This window comes from Ixodes scapularis, unplaced genomic scaffold, assembly GCF_016920785.2.
Source record: "Ixodes scapularis isolate PalLabHiFi unplaced genomic scaffold, ASM1692078v2 PGA_scaffold9__187_contigs__length_104089568, whole genome shotgun sequence".
Taxonomy (NCBI): domain Eukaryota; kingdom Metazoa; phylum Arthropoda; class Arachnida; order Ixodida; family Ixodidae; genus Ixodes; species Ixodes scapularis.
The window spans coordinates 31,713,787-31,733,452 of NW_024609884.1; the positions used below are offsets into that span (position 1 = coordinate 31,713,787).

Below are 19,666 nucleotides of genomic sequence, written 5' to 3' on the forward strand. Positions count from 1 at the left end.
GTTGTGTTTTTCTACTGCGTTTTCGGCCATCCTAGCGAACGATTTCTGCTTGTTATTGTATGTTTTATCAGCCGTAGGTTATAAGTTCTCTTTGGTGATCGGGCAGAAAGATTATTGGCTCCCTGCTCGCTCAAACGCTTCGTGGTGTCAAAGCTGGCATTTACTGGTGGTCATAGTTTTGCCAGTTTGTGCTCAGTGCGAGCTTACAATAAGCTTCCCCAATGCTTTTGCAACATGCATTGCACACCACCAAGATTGTAGTTCTTCTCAAAAGATAAGAGATAAGTGGGGGCTCGTTCTCAGCCTGTGTTCATGAATGTGTACAGTAAACTCTCAATTGAGTGTACTTCAAGGGACCCAAGGAAGTAGTTAACTTAATTGAAAGTTCACTAATCTGAATATATCCACTAGAATATGAAACAGTATAGGGCACAGCATATATAGGGCCTAAAGTGTGAAATGCAATTTATGGAGTCGTGTACATTGATATATACAAAGTGCATAACAGTTATGTTGCTGCGTTTTTCATTTTGAAAAAAAAAAAAAAAAAAAAAAATTTCATTTGCACCTGCGCTCTTAAAGTGCATGAAGTAACAAAGCTGTCCAGAGAGTATGTTTTTTTGCACTTCCTCTGGCACATTGAGACTTCGTCCGTGTCGTTCTGTGTTTTGTCCCTTGTCCGTTCCCCAGTCTCAGGTTTACAACTATGCACAGCTTGTTGCTTTGACGAAGCCATACCGCATGGCATTGTCCACTGGTTTAAAATATCCCGTGCAGAGTCGTTTCCTGTTAGGATTAAGCGCAGTTTCTCCTTCAAGCGTTGACTTTTGCTTCACTATCGTTGACAACGTCGACGTTGAAATCTCAGTCCTTTGCAACGTCCACTTGCCTTTGACTGTTGTCCAGACGCTGAAGGATTTTGAGTTTGTCTGATAGAGACAACCACTTCCGTTTCGTCATACTCATTACGAAAGTGGGCGCACAAACTGCCTTCCTGCCGTTGTTACTCAAAACTAAGATGGCCGAAGGGAACGGATGACAAGGAAAAAACGACCACACTACGTGGTTCATTTTCGTCTACTGCACCGCCGCTTTGCCTCAGCAGCGCTGTAAACACCAGCGATGATACGCCGCCACTGTAGAGGCAGCGGCGTGGCGAACATTGGCTATGCCAGTGCTACAGAGCGCAAAACTTTGTTGAACTGATTGCAAAACTAATCCTGGGTCCACCGATCAAATTCGTTGAACTGAAATATTCGCTAATCCGAAATTCGTTAATTCATTTGACTGAAACATTTTTGCATAGAATGCGTAGAAAAACCGCCAGGGATTTTTTTTTTTTTCTAGCTTCCTTGTTCTTACATATTCGTTAAACCGACGTTCGCTCAAGTGAGAGTTTACTGTACTAACATTTGCTATACATGTTCGATATCTACGAAAGAAAACAGTAAAACAGCTGTAGCATCTTACCTGACTGATCGGAACTGCTCTTGCAACTAGGCCAGTCGTACGTTTTGCAGTACCGCCATACAAATGTTGCGTCACTCGTTGGCCATGCAGCTGATCACAAGGGTTGCCATCATGTTTCGGAATGTTTGTTATGGATATTCAGCCCCAAAAAACTGGATGGAGTATCTTTCTGGGGCAGGCGTTAATGTGGGATTTTACGGTGTGCTAAGAATTAAAAAGAAGCATTAAGTTGAGGTTGGATCTAATTTCACTATTTTCTTTTTGGTGGTACCTCAGTATGGACGTTTTTCGCTTCCTTTCGTTCTCAGTCGCATGGGTTCAATATCTGGTATGTGGTACGAAAAAAAAAAAATAATAATAAGGCATTTCAACCTGAAATATGCGAGAAAATATAGGTGAGGCAAACCAAAAATGTGTGAAAATCGCAGATTTTTTGTGAACACCTTCCAGCGGCGTGGAGAGATCAAAACAATGTTTTAACGCATACCAGAAGTGACAGCATTCAAGATGGCTGCACCCTTGTAGAAAAGGTGTATAACAGACGAGCCCTCCTCTTTCCAGGTGATCTACTGCATGGATCGTGCACTGCAGCAAGCCCCCGGCTGCACAAAAGTCAAGCTCCTGAAGGCAGAGTCTCTTGCACTCCTCAAGAAGATCCCAGAGGCACGCCTAATAGCAAAGTAGGTACCCTTCTTCTTCTGTAGCAGTTATCACCTCTATTGCCAAATTCCCAGTAAAATGAGCTGGACTCTAAAGCTACACAGCTGGAGAGTCAGTGAAGGCGTGAGCCGTTCATAGCAGCTGATTGCTTGGCACATCTGTTTGCAGCGAAATCATGTGCTCAGAACCAACGAATGCAGACGCAATGTATGTGCGAGGCCTCTGCTTCTACTATGAGGATAACATTGAGAAGGCCCTGCAACACTTTCAGCATGTGCTGAGACTGGCCCCCGATCACTCCAAAGCAGTATCGGCATACAGAGTAAGTCCCATGTTTTGTCGAAGCGAGAGGAAAAAAAATTGAACGTGCTTTTGTGTATAGCCTGCATTTACACAATCAGGCCATATTACGTAATCCAAAATAGTTGCTCTAATTTTGAAGACTTGCAAAGGGGCTGGGAAATGGGTGAATTAAATTGTGTATCACGAGTACTTGTAGATGGTTGAACATTTAACTACCGTATTTACCCGAGTAATAGCCGCACTGTTTATGAAGAAAACCTGAGGGTTGGCTTTTCCATGGAGCATGTGGCTCGCCAATCACCGCTATCGGCAGCATGATTCTAGCGGTTTACAGGACGGAGATAACGTCTTTGCGCGAAGATACCGTTTGTGAAGATTTCATTTGTATGCAGAATCATGCTGTCGATCTAGTTATTCGCTATGTTACTATGTGCTCTGCGGGAAAACAGATGCAAGGGCCTTGTTCATAAGTGGTGCGGCTATTACTCGAGTAAATACGGTAATTGTTATGGTGTACCATTTTTGATACTATGAGCAACTTCTATGGAGTAACAACTGACAAGTGTAAATTTAGCCTGCAGTAGTGGAAGCTTGGATTTTCGTGCTGATTCAGTTACTTCCCGAGGAGGTGATATAAGGGGGGTTGCTGATATGTCTTTTTCTTGAAGAGCATGACACTTGCAATGCTAACCACAACTGTGCTTTTGACTCCAGTATTGAGCTCATTGCATTCCGTTCTTGTGGTGACGTGTGGTGGCCCTCTGTTTGCAAATGTGTAGTATCATAATTTATGCCACTAATCACTCCGCATCATCCTCCTTCTTTCCATGCCATCGTCCCATGTCATGTGTGTACTCATAAAGATTCTGCTTCTAGCATTCCGTGGGGGAGCTTAGTACAAAGCATGGTACATTAATGCATAAAGGAATTTTGAAGCTCTGTGGTTGAAAGGGGTATTGAAACTAGATTTTAATGCCTGTTTTAGTGTCCAAATGTCAACTGTGTTGGGGCAACACCAAAAAGATGTCAAATTTTGTTTCAAAAAGACACCCAAACTTTGTTTAAAATAATAAAATGATAAACACATTGCTCCTAGTGCATGTTCCCAAAGTTGTTATGTCTGCCTTACCCAAAAAGCAGCGCCGCTCCGCGGAAGTATGGTGCTGAGCTGCGAGCATGCATAGGCTGTCAAACTTGGCCGCACCAGATTTCCTTTCTCTCCCACGTCTATTAAACTCATGCAGCTGGGGAATAGAAAGGGAGTGGAGGTGAGACGGTGAGACTACAGCCTAGTTGTAGCCTTGCCAGTGAAGGGAAACGCGACGTCACAAACGCGCTGGAGGCGCTTGATCTTCCGAGACTTGTCGCACTCTCCAATGGCTGCTTTTCAGTATCCCTTTAAAGCAGTAGATCTCAAACTTTTTGATCACAAGGAATGCATGTCTTCTTAATAATCAGTATTAACATAAACTTGGATCAGTAATAGATTAAAAAACACGAAAGAGTTAGACAAAAAGAAAATCTTCTGCAGCTCGTTACTTGTCGGCCTGACAATAAAGACCTCTATGTGTTGAAAGTCGAAAAATGTCTGTATTGTCCGTCCTTTTTGTCTAACTTTCATATTTTTGAGAGTGTTAACATGTTTGGTTATTTACATTTTTTTACCATGAATAGCTCCTTGAATAAGATGATAATTTAAGGCAGTATCCGAGTAAATCCACTATATGATAAAGAATTTATTGTTCCTTCCTTTGCAAAGTTACAGGCGACTAGTTTTTTTAATATTTTAACTTAGCAGATACTTTCTGATGATCCATGAAGAACTTTAAAATAGGCGTGACCACCATAAGGTATATACGAATACAACAGCACATGTCTAGATCTTGTGTACAGTGCAATCCACTTATAACGACAATGAAAAAGCCTGAAAATTCAATCGTTTAAAACAATCATTGTTATACAGTAAAACCTCGTTAATTTGGATCTCATGGGACCGGCAGAAATGTCAGAATTATCCGAAACTCGAAATATCGAAAGGACAAAGAAAACTGCGTGAAAATGTTTCCCTGTGACATACCTTTATTTTGAGAAGAAATATGTTATTACCGCCTGCTTTCTGGACGACACTTGGGCGGAGATAGCAACTCTTCTTAGCGCGGTCGAGTGCTCCACCGCACTCGCACTGTCAGAGCTACGCATCCCGTGCGCTGACAAGATCGCACAGCAAGCCCTCTTCTAGTTTCAGGTGCACTACCTTCTAAGGCCGCTTTCTTTTCGCATTGAACTTCTCGCTCTCGATATCGCCCTCAATTTTCACCTACGTGGCCAAACTGCTTCTCTTGACGTCGTAACTTTCCATCACTTGTCAAGAGACGCCGTCCTTCAAGGCCCTCAGTATTTCCACTTTGGTCGCTAAATTCTTAGCCTAGTACAGCTGCAACGGAAAACGAGTAGCACAACTGACCAATAATCGGAGCGGCGAAATAGCGACACTTGGTGCTATTTTTCCCGAGCGTGCCGATAGTGAGTGTGCCAGTCACGTTGCATTTTTCAACGCGGGGGTGGCTGGCGAAAAATTGAGGGATAAGATAGCTGTTAAAATGGCGGGCTTTAGGATCCCCACGTTGAGACATAAAACGTGACTCTATCGCTATCGGCACGATCGGGAACAATAGCCTTGCGTGTCGCGATTTTGCCATTCCGGTCGCCGGTCACTTGTGCTACCCTTTTTCCGTTGCAGCTATGCTTCTGTCGTTTCCATGCCAGGAGAGTAACGCGCTGCAGCACAGCAATACAGAGCAAAACTGGTGCGAAACACGGAGAACCAGAAGAGCAAAGAACCATGGGAAAACTGGAAAAACAATGTGTGCACCTTGGATAGATAGCGGTCATACCCTTAGGAACGGACAGTAGCTAGCGCCACCTGCCGAATTCGTCCGAATTAACCATACTGCGCCGCATTCCCTCCAAATTAATGAGCGTTTGCTGCCATTGACTAATACATACGTTTGCAAATTAATGAGCGTTTGCTGCCATTGACTAATACATACGTTTGACGGGACCGGATCGGCAGTTCACAAATTATCCGAATATCCAAATTAGCGGGGGGTGAATTAACGAGGTTTTACTGTATCTGAACTAGAAACTGATAGTTTGATCTAGAAACTGATGGTTATAAGCGGTACATCGTTATATGTGGTATCGCTATAAGTGGATTGCACTGTATATCCAATGATGATGCGAGTTTACAATAGCTCAGTTCTAATTTCAGATTTCTTTGATGAGGCGAAATGGGACGGAAGCATTAAAGATCGTGCAAATGTGAAGTAATTAATAATATAAGTAACACCTTGCAATCGGCTTTGTAGATTTGTTTCTTATGCCGCTCCTATCCGCTCGTCGGTCGAATCCTTTTCTACTGCGTGCACACAATCTTTCATGAAACGCGAAGCTTCTCTTGAAAATTTGGAGAGTAATGTTGCGGCAACATTCCTCCGTGCAAATTCAGTGCAAACTAAGCACTGATCAAGGTACAAACGACCACTGCGTGTAAAATTCCAATCGGCTGTTGCAATCTTTTTTTCCTCCACTTCCTAACCAGATCGAACATGTTTGTGCTCCCTTCATCTCACCACCCGGAAAACCCACAACATGAATATCTATAAATCAACTGATGCCAAGTGTCCCTGATCCCGGTCTTTCAATTTCAAGAAAACATAGAAATAAGCAGAATGACACAGACGTTTCGAGCGAATACTCTTTCTCAAGTGACTGGGCTTGAGATGGGACAACAAGTGGGTGACGGGAGGCAAGGCCGGTATTCGGGTTGCAAAAAAAGGGAAGGGAGAGAAAATATGTCTAAAGTCGAGACCCCGCAAGAGTGCATCTAGGATTTGAACAATGGAAATTGGAGGGGAATGAAACATATGCTTGGCGGCAAGAAGACGAGGTTCGGAAAATCGGTTGTGCCGTAAGCCTGCTGGCATTTGGGGCGTCAATCGCCAAAAACAGACTTCTGCAAAAATCACTTTCTCCCTCCGCCATACCAAGAAAAGAAAAACGCTTTAGAGATGCCGCGCTTTGTTACAACTGCGTGCGGTGTGGACGATGTACCATACACGGCAGGTAGGGACAGAAACGTCCCCATCGTCCCACTTGGCTGGACCAGCTTGGCCAAGCATGGTCCCCCAAAATTTAGTTTATTTTTATTTTTTTCCCCATGTTCCAGACGGTTTCTGCAGCAATTTTTGCTATGCCCTTCTCGTATCAGGACTTGGGACTCTCACAAGTTGAGAGACGATTTGGTGGTTTAAAACAACTTTAAAAGAAATAGGAACCCCGTTACAGTTCCAAGTTATTGTCACTAAGCAGTAACGAGTTACTGAAAAAAGTAACTAGTTACCGGTAACGTGTTAATATAACTAGTTACTGCCCAAGACTGCTTGTAGACTAATGTATAGACTAGGAGCGTTTGGCACATGGTTATGGTCAGTGAATGGCTCCTATCTGCTAAAATGCTTAAACTGAAATAGCACTTCACTTGAAAGCAGGGATGGTTTATGAAATTTGGGAGCTTGGGGAACATTTGGCTTCTTAAGATCCCAGTTCAGAACCCATGGTTTAAAGGATATGAAGGCAGTACATGCAAGTTTAAAGGCCGATGAGCAACCAGAAAGGTTGGAACTGTCCCTCAATTACTCCTTCCTCTTTGGGAAGAGCAGTGTGAGAGGGAATGGCGAAAAGGAAACTGGGGACCGGTTCTCTTCCCATTCAGATGATGATTCTGTAGGTTGTCTTTTTGGAGACAATTGGAAAAAATATTTGATCTCTGGACAGCCGAGTAGAGTTGTTTAGGGCTTGACAGTATTACTGATTTCACGCTATGTTTGAGGTTTACTTACTTGCTGCATCATGAAAGATGTGATAGGAATGAAACTTGGCAGTACTCTGATCACAAAATGCCTTCTCGTTCCTCAGAAAGCCCGCATGCTCAAGGCCAAGAAAGATGAGGGCAATGAAGCCTTCAATGCTGGCAACTACCAAGAGGCTTACAACATCTACACCAGTGCTCTTGGCGTAGACCCTGGCAACCGGTTGGCCAACTCTAAGCTCTATTTCAACCGGGCAACAGTTTGCTCAAAGGTGCTTCTTTCGTTCCTTTGCTGTTTGCTGGTTTCCCTATTTCAGCATATTCTAAATTTTCATGCTCCTGCTTACCTGGATGGGGAATAAACTGACCTATTTCCACTTTTTTATGGCTAAAAGTCTTGAGTGGATTTTGTAAGAAATAATTAAGGATGTCAAATTCTACACTTGGGAATGGCTTGAAACCTTATTACTGCTGAGTTTTAGTTTACTCATAAAAAATGGAGCACAATATGCTTGCTGAACACAGTTTTTCATTTATTTCTATGTTCAAAATGTATACAGTTGTTCATATCCTACTTTTTGTCTCACCAGATCAACCAGCTCAACCAAGCAGTTGAAGACTGCACTACCGCCATCAGCTTGAACGAAAATTACATGAAGGCTCACCTACGACGAGCGAAAAGGTATGCATGAGGATCGCTAATGCTCGATTGATTCTAATTCTGTCACTTGCCTCCCCACCCGAGTTTAGAGCAAGTTGTTAAAATGAAATTTTCCCCGCAGTGTAGATCATTTTGTACTCCGTTTTATTATAACTTGGCGAACTGTGGAGGCTACGGCCCCGCGACCCAATAAGAGCGTCGGGGCGAGGCATGTGACCTCACGTCACAGGAGCGTTTGTGTCACTGCGCTAAATGCAAAGCCCAGAGGATCTGGCTGTCGTCCGCTGGCGAAGAGACGTCTGTTGAGAAACCAACCAACTTCGGATGAACATCCGTTGCCGCAACTCTGCCGTGCACTAGAGTAGCGAGCTCTTTGGGGACAGTTCATGAGACAGCCATACGCTCAATGTACACGCAAATCTGTGGCGGTAGCTAATGCCAGGACAATGTTTTGAGTGGAAGCGGTCGATTACAGGGCTGCAATCATTCAAACATTGTTCAAAAGCCGCCTTGTTCTCCGAAAGAGCTTGATCCAAATTCAGTATTATTGAAAAGTAACATGTCTCCATCTTTCTTTCGTGTCATGTAGCGTAGTGTCGCTAGAGATGCAATCGCGCTAGTTGAATTGCCATTGAAAGAAAAAGCCTTGACCTACTTTTTGTCGCAAACAACGCTGTTGTTGTGGTGGTAACAAGGCCTTCGTGGCCTTGACCATGGACTGTTCTCATATGCCTTGCTCCGATGCCCTTATTGGGTCGCGGGGGCCGCTGCTTCCACAGTTTGCCCAGTTATCGTGAAACGAAATATAAGAGGGAACACTACCTGGAAAGGTATACTTTTTAACTACTTCATCAATCTGAAAGAAATTTGTGGGGCTACTTCATCAATCGCATATGCCAACATAGAGCGAAAATTGTCTGCTTAGAATTCTATTGTTTTGAAATGGTGCAGGTCATCGTTCGCAATTGTTTTTTTTGGTGGAATGCACACTAGAATACCTGTAGCCTAACCTGATCAAGGCACTGGCCAATCATGGCCTCACGTAAACGCACACGACGCCATGATTAATCTGTGCCTGGACGGGATCGGTCATCTTTTTGGCGCATTGCACAACCTGTCGGGTGCTTGGTCCCGCATATGTATGCCCTGATCTGGCCCTCGGCTGTTATCACCTGTTCAGAGTCGTGAAAAAATCCTTGCGAGGATGCTATTTTACGGTCACTGAGCTGGAAGCAGCTGTCTGGGCGTGGGTGTGATGCACTTCCAAAATGTGGTTCCGGCAGGGCATGGAAAGGCTGCCACACCGGTGGGGTGGTGCAAGTGCGTTCGGCTCCAGGGGGGGAATATGTCGAGAGAGTGGACATATCTACCGACCTCTAAGTGGCCGGTATCTGCAGCAAAAAAATTAAGTGTAAACCAATCTGGTACACCCGTCGTATGTCATGTAAGTAACCACCGGCTCTAGTGAGTACTATTGGCAAAATGCCCAAAGCATGAGAATGCGGGAAAATATTTGAAAATATTTAGGTTTTCTTAGATATCATATTTCTTGTTACTAGGGGAGGTATTCGTCCAGTAAAGTGGGGCATCTGAAATGTTACGCGCCACATATAAAGTCATGCGCCACGAAAGCACACCTGTGCAAACCCTATCACAATCTGAACTGAATGGAGTCAGATGCACTAAGGCAATATAGCGCAAAAGTAATTCCATGTTTGCACCAGCGGTTCTCAAACTTTTGGCCGTCACGGACCCCCTGACCCCCTCGGAGGCTGTTTGGAGACCCCAAGTACATTCCGCTTCAGGGGCCTCTTGTGATAGCATAGAAAAACTGTTTTATTTAACTTTTTTTTTTTTTTTTTTTTTGGCGCAAACCTTTATGAACGCTTTTGAGGACCCCAGGGGTCTGCGGACCACAGTTTGAGAACCGCTGTTTCATGGTATAGGTAAGCTTTTGCCACCCTCTGGGCTAGTACCTCTCATTTTTGTTTGCAAAGACATTTGTTTAATTTGTACATTTGTGTTGTGTTCTTATAGCTACATGGACTTGGAAATGTATGAAGAGGCTGTTCGGGATTACGAGCGCATCTGGCGGAAAGATCGCACTAGAGGTATGCCTAAGAGTGCAAAACATGTCATAAATACAACGGCATGCAAGTAAACCTTTTGAATCCTTTGTCACCCATGTGTATGTAGAGGTGTCTGTCTGTCTTCCTCTTCTCTGGCTGTGTCCATTGCATCTAGTGTGGGATGGACTGCTGACATTGTACAAATGTTTTGTGAATTAGTCTCCAGAACATTGATAGTCTGTCGCTGATGGAGTGCAATGTAGCATTGCACCGTAATAGCTATGTTTGAGACCTTATGTCATAAAAACTTGGGTGGAGGTGCTACATGTGGAAGGAAATTCCAGTAGCATCAGCAACACACTAAATTGCTTCTCAGTGTATTGCTAAAAAATCTAATACAGTACACATTTTTCTTTGCTGTAGCTGAAGTGTCTGAGTGTCTTCAGTGTCTAAAAAACATTTTGTAAAAAAAAATAATTTATTTTTTTGATAGCATCAGCCTTCCTAATCTTCGTAATTTTAACTAATGTTTTTTTCATGAAAGCGTCCGAACCTCTGCCTGTTTGTTTACACTGCAGTACTGAAAATAATTGATAACTATGTAGCGAAAATGAATGACGTTCTGAAAATACTCTTTAGGTGTTCTTATATTGAGGTCCAGAGAAAGGGGAAATACTCGAAGACATGTGGGCCTCCTCTGTGGGGAAAGTTGCTAAATGTTGTTACACCTAAAAATAACCTTTCGAAATCAACTAAAAAAAAATTAGGTTATGCTTTTTTAGGTTTAAAATGAAATTCTTCTTACTGTAAATTCCTTTCACTGCGATTATGGTGATTTATGATAAGATAGTTCAGTCCAAGCTGATCTATAATAGCTAGTCGGACATAACCCTGAACCCCATGTCCCCCATGTTCCTACTGCCGCCTGGACTCGGCTACTATACTTCGTTTCAGCTTCCGTCCGAACGCAGCCAAAGCTACGTGTGGCCGGAGCCAATCACACACTGGCAATAGGTCATGCAATCTCGCCTGCACTTTTGTATCACTCCGCTGCGCCGCTGGTCGCCCGCGCTCGCCGAGTATCTCGTCTGCTACGGGTTTATCAACTGTATTGTCTGCTACAGGTTTAAAAAGTGCCCTTTCACGTTCTTAAATTTAGTCACAGGGGATGTCAGTACGTAGGCTGGCCGCTGGCATCTGCGTCCGAGCTTTCCTACCTGTTCGGCATTTGGGCATAGTTTCGAGATGTAAATAAACGTTGCAAGGTGCCCGATGACCCGGCTGTTGATGCTTCCTTGTATTGTCTGGATAAACCAGGGCTCGAGGCATAGTCCTTTCAACCAGCTTCTCGGCGTTTAATATGCGGCAGGTAAAGGGGTGCCCCGATTTCGCCGCGTATCAGTGAATTGTAGTGGGCCAGACACTTTCTTGTTTGCTACGGATTCGCGGTACAACGTGGCCGGAGTCTCCTGCTGAATTTGAAAGTAGACATTCATCATGACCTCTCGCACCTGACGCCCAAACGTGCCTTTAAAAAAGCACGTTTTGAAGCGACTCGGTGAGGAAAGCAGCGGAGCACATGATTCGACCATTACGGGAACGAAATCACGCAGAAAAACCGAGCGTTGCGGCCGTGTTGCCAGCGGATGTACGTGTTTTCACCAAACCACATGCATTTACATTTATTAATAAAAACATAAACTTCAGATATTTAATTCCTTTAGTTACAAATCATTCTCAAAAGTACACATCTGGAATATTGTACAATGTTTACACACAAAACAGTTATTTTAGAAAAACAAAAACTTTTGTGGACTATTTTGTGGTGCGTAGGAATGCTCGTCTCTCAGTTGCGAACCATCCCTCAGCCTTTGGCTGCGCTCGGACGGAAGCTGAAACAATGTATAGCTGGAGTAACTGGAGTATGGTTGTAAACACTGCCAAATAGTGTCGAAAGGTACTCGCTACCTGTTACATATGAATTGTTAGAAAATATTAATGCATCTGGTGTGGTCGTCCCTTCTAGAAAACAAGAGGCTGTTGGACCAGGCGAAATTGGAACTCAAAAAGAGCAAGCGCAAGGATTACTACAAAGTGTTGGGGATTCCCAAAGATGCCACAGTTGACGATATTAAGAAAGCTTACCGAAAGCGTGCACTCCTACATCATCCTGGTAAGTGTCACTATCTCCTGTGTAAATCAGTAATGACAAGTTCTTGTTAGTGTGCATGTCACCTTTTTCCTCGGATTTTGAGCTTTGCAGTGAACCAGATGTAACTGTTTGTAAAAACTGACTTGGCTGTGTGACTTCTGCATCCACTTTTTTGTTGCCTTTGAATGCAGACTTTTTAAGGAAATATGCTAGAAGCCTTTAGTTACCTTAAAATTTAAGAACATATAATAGATTGGTGTTGTAACAGAAGTAATAAGCTAAAGAATTGGCAGAAATTATTTGGATATTTCACTGGCCTGATCGGAAGACAATCTCCCACCCTTCTAGATCGTCACTCCAGTGCTCCTGAAGACATCAAACGGGAGCAAGAAAAGAAATTCAAAGAGCTTGGAGAAGCCTACAATATTCTCTCGGACCCAAAGAAGCGTGTTCGCTACGACGAAGGCAGGGACCTAGACGACATGGATGGCCTTTCTTCTGGTGAGTTTAGAATGCTTGCATAATGATAGTAGCATTATTTTAACACAGGCATACTTGGGTATTCATTCAGTTAGTCATTTAATTAGTTTTTGAGTAATTAGTTATAATTAATTACTTTCAACCTAAAGTAGGTTGAAACTATGTACTTTTGTTGGCTAGTAATTCTAATTGTAATTAACGACTTTAAAAAAAGTAGTTGTAATTAATTAAATTACATTTCCGAAGCAATTTACCCTAGTATGACATTAGGGTAGCTTTTATTCAATAAGAAAGCGAAAACCGGATGTTGGGAGTGTCCAGAATGTTTGGCCCACATTTAGTGGAGGGTAGTGTCAGCTTTCAGCATCTAGCTTTTAACTCCTGTGACTTGTAAAGAGAATCTCATAATGGCGTCATTTTATTTTATTTTCAGAAACAAACCCCCACATGTTCCAGACATTCTTTGAGAGTGCCCCTGGATTTTTCTCCACGAGTGGTGGCTCATTCCAGCATGGCCAAGGGTTTGGCTTTCCAGGAGGCTTCAGCTTTCAGTTTGGATAAAGGCAACAGAACCAAGAAACTGTGTTTTTCTGTTATATTTTTCCCTCGAGGATACTGTCTGTCTTCATCTTTCGAGCCTGCCCACCTCTCCCCAGTCATGTGTCTGTGGTATGGCAAGTTGTAAAATTGAATTGGAGTTGTAACTTTTTGTGAGAGAACTCATCCAAATCATGAAAGTAAGTGCCCTTGCATGCCAAGCCGATTCCAAGAAAGTGTATTCAGATTTGCTGGAATTGTTTTGCATCTTGCTGTGTCAATGTGTTCTCATGATGTTCATAGATATCATACATGTTAATTAAAATGCAGCCAGTGTGAAATAAATGATTGTTTTCTTTGGAATTGCAAGATGTGTGTTGAACTCGTAACATTGCAGTCTAGCGTGAAGACTGCTCCACATCAACAATTTCACCTTCACAGTAGACTCCTAGTGATTCTTCCAATACCTGAAGAGGGTTCCTGAAAATGTTCCATGTGTTTTGTATGGCATGAATCTTCCATGCACAGGGTGTCTTCTCATAGACTAAAGCTCCTAAAACATAAAGCTCCTTAAATAAAAAAAACCATTGGTCCCTCAGGATTGACTTTTTACTGGTGGTGGATATTTAAATCTATACTCCAAGTCACTATACTCGTTTTCACCTCAAGAACCACAGTAAAAAAAGTCTGGCTCCTCGCGGAGTATTACTAATTTCCCCCTTTATGTAGAGAATTGAGCTATCTGTAGGTGCATTTTAGACTGCATATATGTTATCTTACCAAGACATACACGTTTCGAACGCCAAAAGTATCGCTTCTTCCTCCGACAGCTAAATCTTGTAAGAGCTACTTTGCACTGCGTATGAATAATGCGCAAAACTGACTTTATTCTTGAGGTGAAAACAAATATAGCTGTGTGCAGTGGAGGCTGACTGCAACGCCAGGCAAAGAGAAAGGGCGAGCACTAGGAAGGGACGACTGGAGAGGAGGGCAATAGAGGTTGAGGCAACACCTAGAAGAGAAGGCCAGAGTGGTCTTCTCGTGCCACGGGGGGCACGCGTCAAAGCGAAGGCAGCGCGCGCAGATCGACCGTCCTAACGCGCTTTTAGTCTCGTACGCCTGTTTTGTTAGCTAAAGTGAAAGCTGCACATAGCAACGGGTCTAGAAAACACTATTACACGGGCAAAACATAACACCACTGAATAATCGGTACGAAATGGCACGAGGTATGCGTATAAGAAGTTTATAGAAAAATGTGACCAAGAAAGCCCGTAGTTAAGTCGAAAACATTGAGTCATGCAATTATTGCTGTAGGAATGCATATTTTATACAAAAATACTTCAACAAAATGGCGAGACACTCGGTGATTGGACACAGCAAAACAAATCTGTTAAAAATCAGGTAGACGTATTCAACGCGGACACAGCTAGACAAGTGTCGCTTACGATCATGTAAGCGATGTTATCGCGTGCTGTCACTGGATTCTTGCAATATACCCTGGTCACAAAGCAAAATTTCGATCGAATATATGGGGTCGACAAATCGGCTTGCGACGCTCGTATAATCGCTCGGACCGCGAGCTGATTAAATCCAATATCATTTAATGAAAATATATTAACTTTTCCGTGTGGCAGGGGTACTAAGCTTACTATTTACAGTCAACTAATTTACTTCTCCCTATGGGCTCAAGCTGCCATAACTTATTTTGTATACAATAACACTATTATTACCTTAATACAGTTAAGATTCTATACCTGTTTTCACCACAAGAACCGAAGTAAAACATATCCGGCTTCTCGCAAAGCATTACTAATTTCCCCCTTTATGTGGATAATTAAGACATGTAGGTGAATTTTAGATTAGATTTGTGTTATCTTGTCAAGACATACATGTTCCAAACACCAAAAGCATCGCTTTTTCCTTTGACAACCGAATCTCGTAAGAACTACTTCGCGCCACGTAGAAACAATGCGCAAAACTTGCTTTTTTCTTTAGGTGAAAATGGGTAGTATAAACATGGTAAAGGCAATAAAATAACTTTAGTATAAATAAACACGTAAGCACAAACAACCCACTTTCAATAATCACGAAAACTTATTATTCACGTTCCAGTAAAAACTAGATTACCACGCATATTTACAAATAGCGACGCAAGTGAACATGGATAACGACGGACAAAAATCCATTCTATCACAAGATTAAAAAAAACAACTGCAGCATTTTACTTGCGTCCTACATGACCAGGACCGCCCGTAAATAAGTTGTTTCTCACCTGTCCATTCGCCAACAAGATGCATCGTGTGAATAGATCCTTAGGAAAATTCGGGGTACTTGCCACTCCTTCAGCATCCCCCTTTTCCCTTCATCATCGCCATCACTAAAAGACCAGGCTGACACTCTTGCTGATCATTTTTGAGAGGTCTCCAGTTCCTCAAATTACACTACTGAATTTAAAAACTTTAGATTCTTGGCAGAAAAACAGCCAATTGATTTCTCTGGAAGTGATACTGGTTACAATCGGCCGTTCACAATGTGTGAGCTTGAAATGGCTCTTGCAGTAGGGAAGCAGTCAGCACCTAGCTGGTCCAGATATGATTCATTATGAACTGCTCAAGCACTTGTCAGCTGAATCCTTGGTGCATTTGTTGTCTTTCTTTAATCATTTATCTTGTTTACCACAGTGCTGAAAGCGAGTACATATCATTCCCATCTTGAAGCCTGGCAAAGACCCCACCCTACCAGCAAGTTATCGGCCTATAGCACTGACTAGTTATCTAGGAAAAAGTTATGAAAGGCTTGTAAACAAAAAGCTAGTATACATTCTAGAGCAAAAGAAAATTTTCAATAAAAACCAGTGTGATTTTAGAAGAGGTCGCTCAACCTTAGATCACCTTGTCCGGTTGGAGAGTTTCGTGCGTGAGTCTTTTGTGAACCGCCGTCTTTTTCTGTTTTTTTTTATTTAGAGAAGGCTTGGATACGGCATGGCGGTACGGAATACTTCAGGACCTGTAGAGGTGCGGTGTTCGTGGTCGCATGCTGCATTGCATGAGGGACTTCTTGACAGACCGTTGTTTTCAGGTCCGCCTGGGATCCACACTCTTGGATGTTTTTACACAGGAAAACGGCATCCCACAGAGAGGTGTTTTGAGTGTTACTTTGTTTGCAACTAAGATCAACAGCCTCGCTGCAGTGATACCACCATCAGTTTTTTATTCATTGTATGTAGATGATGCCCAGATCGCTTTCTCCTCACGCAACTTGTAAATTTTGAGCACCAATTGCAGGTAGCAATAAATAGGATGAGTGGGCCAATGAAAATGCTTTCCGGTTTGCACCAGAAAAAATGGTGTGTGTGCCTTTTTCATTACGTCAGAATTTGTTGCTATATCCCAGCTTGCAGATGAATGACACTGACATAACTGCTAGGCATGAACACAAGTTCTTGGGTGTTATTTTTGATAAGAAGCTCACTCTTCAGACCCATCTAAAGGAACTGAAGCGAAAGTGTCTTAAATCAGCCAATGTTCTCAAGGTACTTGCACACATGTCCTGGGGTTCTGACAGGAGGTGCCTCCTGCGACTCTACAACTCGCTGGTTCGTTCCCGTTCCGACTATGGTGTGGTTGTATATGGCTCGGCACGAGCGTCATCTTTAAAAATGCTAGATCCTGTCCATCACCTTGGACTTCGACTTGCCACGGTGGCCTTCCGAACGTCATCTGTCCCGAGTTTGTATGCAGAGACGTACCAAATGCAACTAGAAAAACAAGGACAGTACCTCAGCCTATGCTATAGGTAGTTATAAAGTCAAATCTGACGCTGAACACCCATCCTTCCGCTGTTTGCAGGCATCTCCTTTTTTACGTGTTTTTCAGAACAAGCCAAGTATAGTACGGCCTTTAAGCCTTCGCATTTAAAGGATGTCTACATCCCTGCAGCTTGCACTTCCCGAGTGAGCTTGATAACAAGAGTTCAAGGCATTGCTCCTTGGAAGGCGGTGCACTATACCTGTGACTGGTCGCTGGCGAAATACAATAAACTATCTGTTGCACCAATAGTTCTTCAGCAAGAGTTTATGACCTTGCACGCTAAGTATGAGAACTGTGCACAATTCTTCACTGATGGTGCAAAAACTCCACACTTTGTAGGTTCGGCTGTATTTTCAGAACACTTTGTGAAAGCTCGACGGCTTGACTCTGTCGCCAGCATTTTTACAGCAGAGCTTTATGGTGTGCTCATGGTTACTGAATATATATTAGGCAACAATATCAGGAAAGCTATTTTGTTTGTGGACTCCCAGAGTGCTCTTTTCTCTCTGTTCCCTCAATGATTCAAAGAATCGGCTTGTGCAACAAGTATGTGTAGAGTTAAACCTGACCTCCCAAATGGGATGCATGCATTATCAAGCTGTGCTGGGTACCAAGCCATGTGGGAATTTCAGGTAATGAAAAGGCGGATAGGCTAGCAGCCTCTGTCAAGGATGCTCTGGAAACGCCCGTTGGGCTACCTCAAGAAGATTTTATACCAGTTCTCAAAAAAGAAATTTATAACACTTGGCAGCTAGATTAGGACAAAGAACTAGATAATAAGCTGCATGTTGTCAAACCACGTTTGGGGGTATGGGAGGGTTTGCACCATAGAGACCGTCGCCATGAAGTTTTAATGTGTTGTTTGAGAATATGGCATTCACGTGTGACCCATCGACATCTCTGTGGGAAGGACACGCTATTCTGCGAGCACTGTGGTGAATTGCTAACTATATTGCACATTCTATGGCACTGCAAATTCTTTGATCAAGAACGTCGAACAAGTTTCCCTTCACTTTCCGGATATCTTCCATTTCATCCAGCCTTCTTGCTGGGAGATGAACCTTTAGTCCCATTTCATCACATTTTAGATTTTCTTAAAAAATGGGCTACCTGAACCAGTTATAAATCCTGCATAGTAATTCCTTTCTTTTACTATTGACTCTTTTAACCGTTTCTTTGGCGCAGCATGGCCTATGTTGCTTTTTGTGCGATTAAACACTTAATAATCAATTGCTCTTCCCCAGCCTTCCTAGTGCTTGCCCTTTCTCCCCTTGCCTGGCTTTGCATTCACCTTTACTCCATGCAGCTAGTAACGCAGAGTATAGAGTGTAAGTGTTTGAGAACATTTAATTATCTCAGTTACTCAACTCCTTTAATAATAGTTCTGGGTTGCATATTTAGATCTGATTTGGGCAGGGGCGGGCAGGCAGGGGGTGGCGGGCAGTGAGGGCAATCGCCCCTCCAGACATTTCTAGCAAACAATATGAGGGAAAGGAAACCAAGCCCCCTCTTCGTTGACCACACCTGTCCAATGTTTCGGACGCCGCTGGCTGTGTCCTTGTACACATAATTTTATTTGCAGTCTATGTTGAATAGTTTGGGTGTAAAAGTTATTTTGCTAGGCTGACTACTCCATCCCAGTTGCATTACAAAATGAGATTTCTCCTGCAAGTAGATGTACCCCCTTGAACTTCTTAGTGTATTCATACTTTATGCACAGTCAATGAAAGTTCAGTGTTTGTGGGTGCGACATTTATTGGTAGAGTTATTAGCTAATGATGTACTGTCGCGAACAGTAAGAGTGGGAATGCTGGAGCTCGTGACTTTCGATTCATTATGTGCTACCTCGAGGCTGATAAAACGAGCGGAGAAGGGGCTCGGGGAGTGTGCCCTTACTCAATACCACCCAGAAGACAAGGCCAGTGCGTTTCCTCCTCTAAACGTCATCACTAGTAGATCCCCTCAGTGCCCTCTAGGTAGCCTGGATGAGCACCATCGTCCGCGACATCGTCTGCTCCATCGCCTGCTTCAGTGTTCGTAAGTGAGTGAGAAAACATATTTATTAAAGGAAGAGGTACATCTCGATCTCTTGATAAAGTCATCCAATCGTGACGAGGGAAGGGGATTATGGGAAGGGTAGGGGGTCGCAGAGCATCGTAACAACACCATAAATTCGGTATTCATGCTCAGAACAAGCTCGCATTAATATGCTGCTAAGACTGGCAATCTTCATGGTGTTGCATACACATTGCAAATGAACTGGTGGCTCGCCATTAGGTCGCGCTCGGCAGTCGCGCATGCAGCTATGGCCGCCAGTGAATGCGGCGTAGTCGCGTAGTTGGGACGTGTCCCCTACTCTCTTCAAGCTTCGGTGTGTTTGCCGCTTGGTGCGGGTCGGGGATCTTCTAACGAAACGTCATGTGCAGGCCTTGTCTTCTAGGTGGTATTGGCTTACTCCGATCATCGGTGTGCACAACCTTACGGCCCTCCCTCTCCACTATGCTGTTTTATCAGCCTCAAGGTAGCACAGCATACATCGAAGGCCACACACTCCGGCATTCCCACTTATACTGTGCACAATAGTACTAGGTCGAATGTGAAGTTGTTCATGCGAAAGCATTAACCTTCCCATAGAGCGAGCCGACGTCATCAGCT

At 43.3% G+C, this 19,666-nt stretch overlaps 1 protein-coding gene across 2 annotated transcripts in view; it reads left to right on the forward strand.

Annotated features, from left to right (window-relative positions):
• LOC8034362 (dnaJ homolog subfamily C member 7) overlaps positions 1–13,571 on the forward strand; it is a 97,309-nt gene extending 83,738 nt beyond the window's left edge. For both annotated transcript variants that reach the window (XM_029968491.4, XM_040498565.2), the window contains exons 4-11: positions 2,032–2,150; positions 2,299–2,452; positions 7,411–7,575; positions 7,894–7,985; positions 10,002–10,075; positions 12,060–12,206; positions 12,534–12,686; positions 13,099–13,571. In XM_029968491.4, the coding sequence (XP_029824351.1) occupies positions 2,032–2,150; positions 2,299–2,452; positions 7,411–7,575; positions 7,894–7,985; positions 10,002–10,075; positions 12,060–12,206; positions 12,534–12,686; positions 13,099–13,226 (1,032 nt within the window). In that variant the 3' untranslated portion in view covers positions 13,227–13,571. The remainder of the gene's footprint in view (positions 1–2,031; positions 2,151–2,298; positions 2,453–7,410; positions 7,576–7,893; positions 7,986–10,001; positions 10,076–12,059; positions 12,207–12,533; positions 12,687–13,098) is intronic.
• Positions 13,572–19,666: the final 6,095 nt, after the last annotated feature.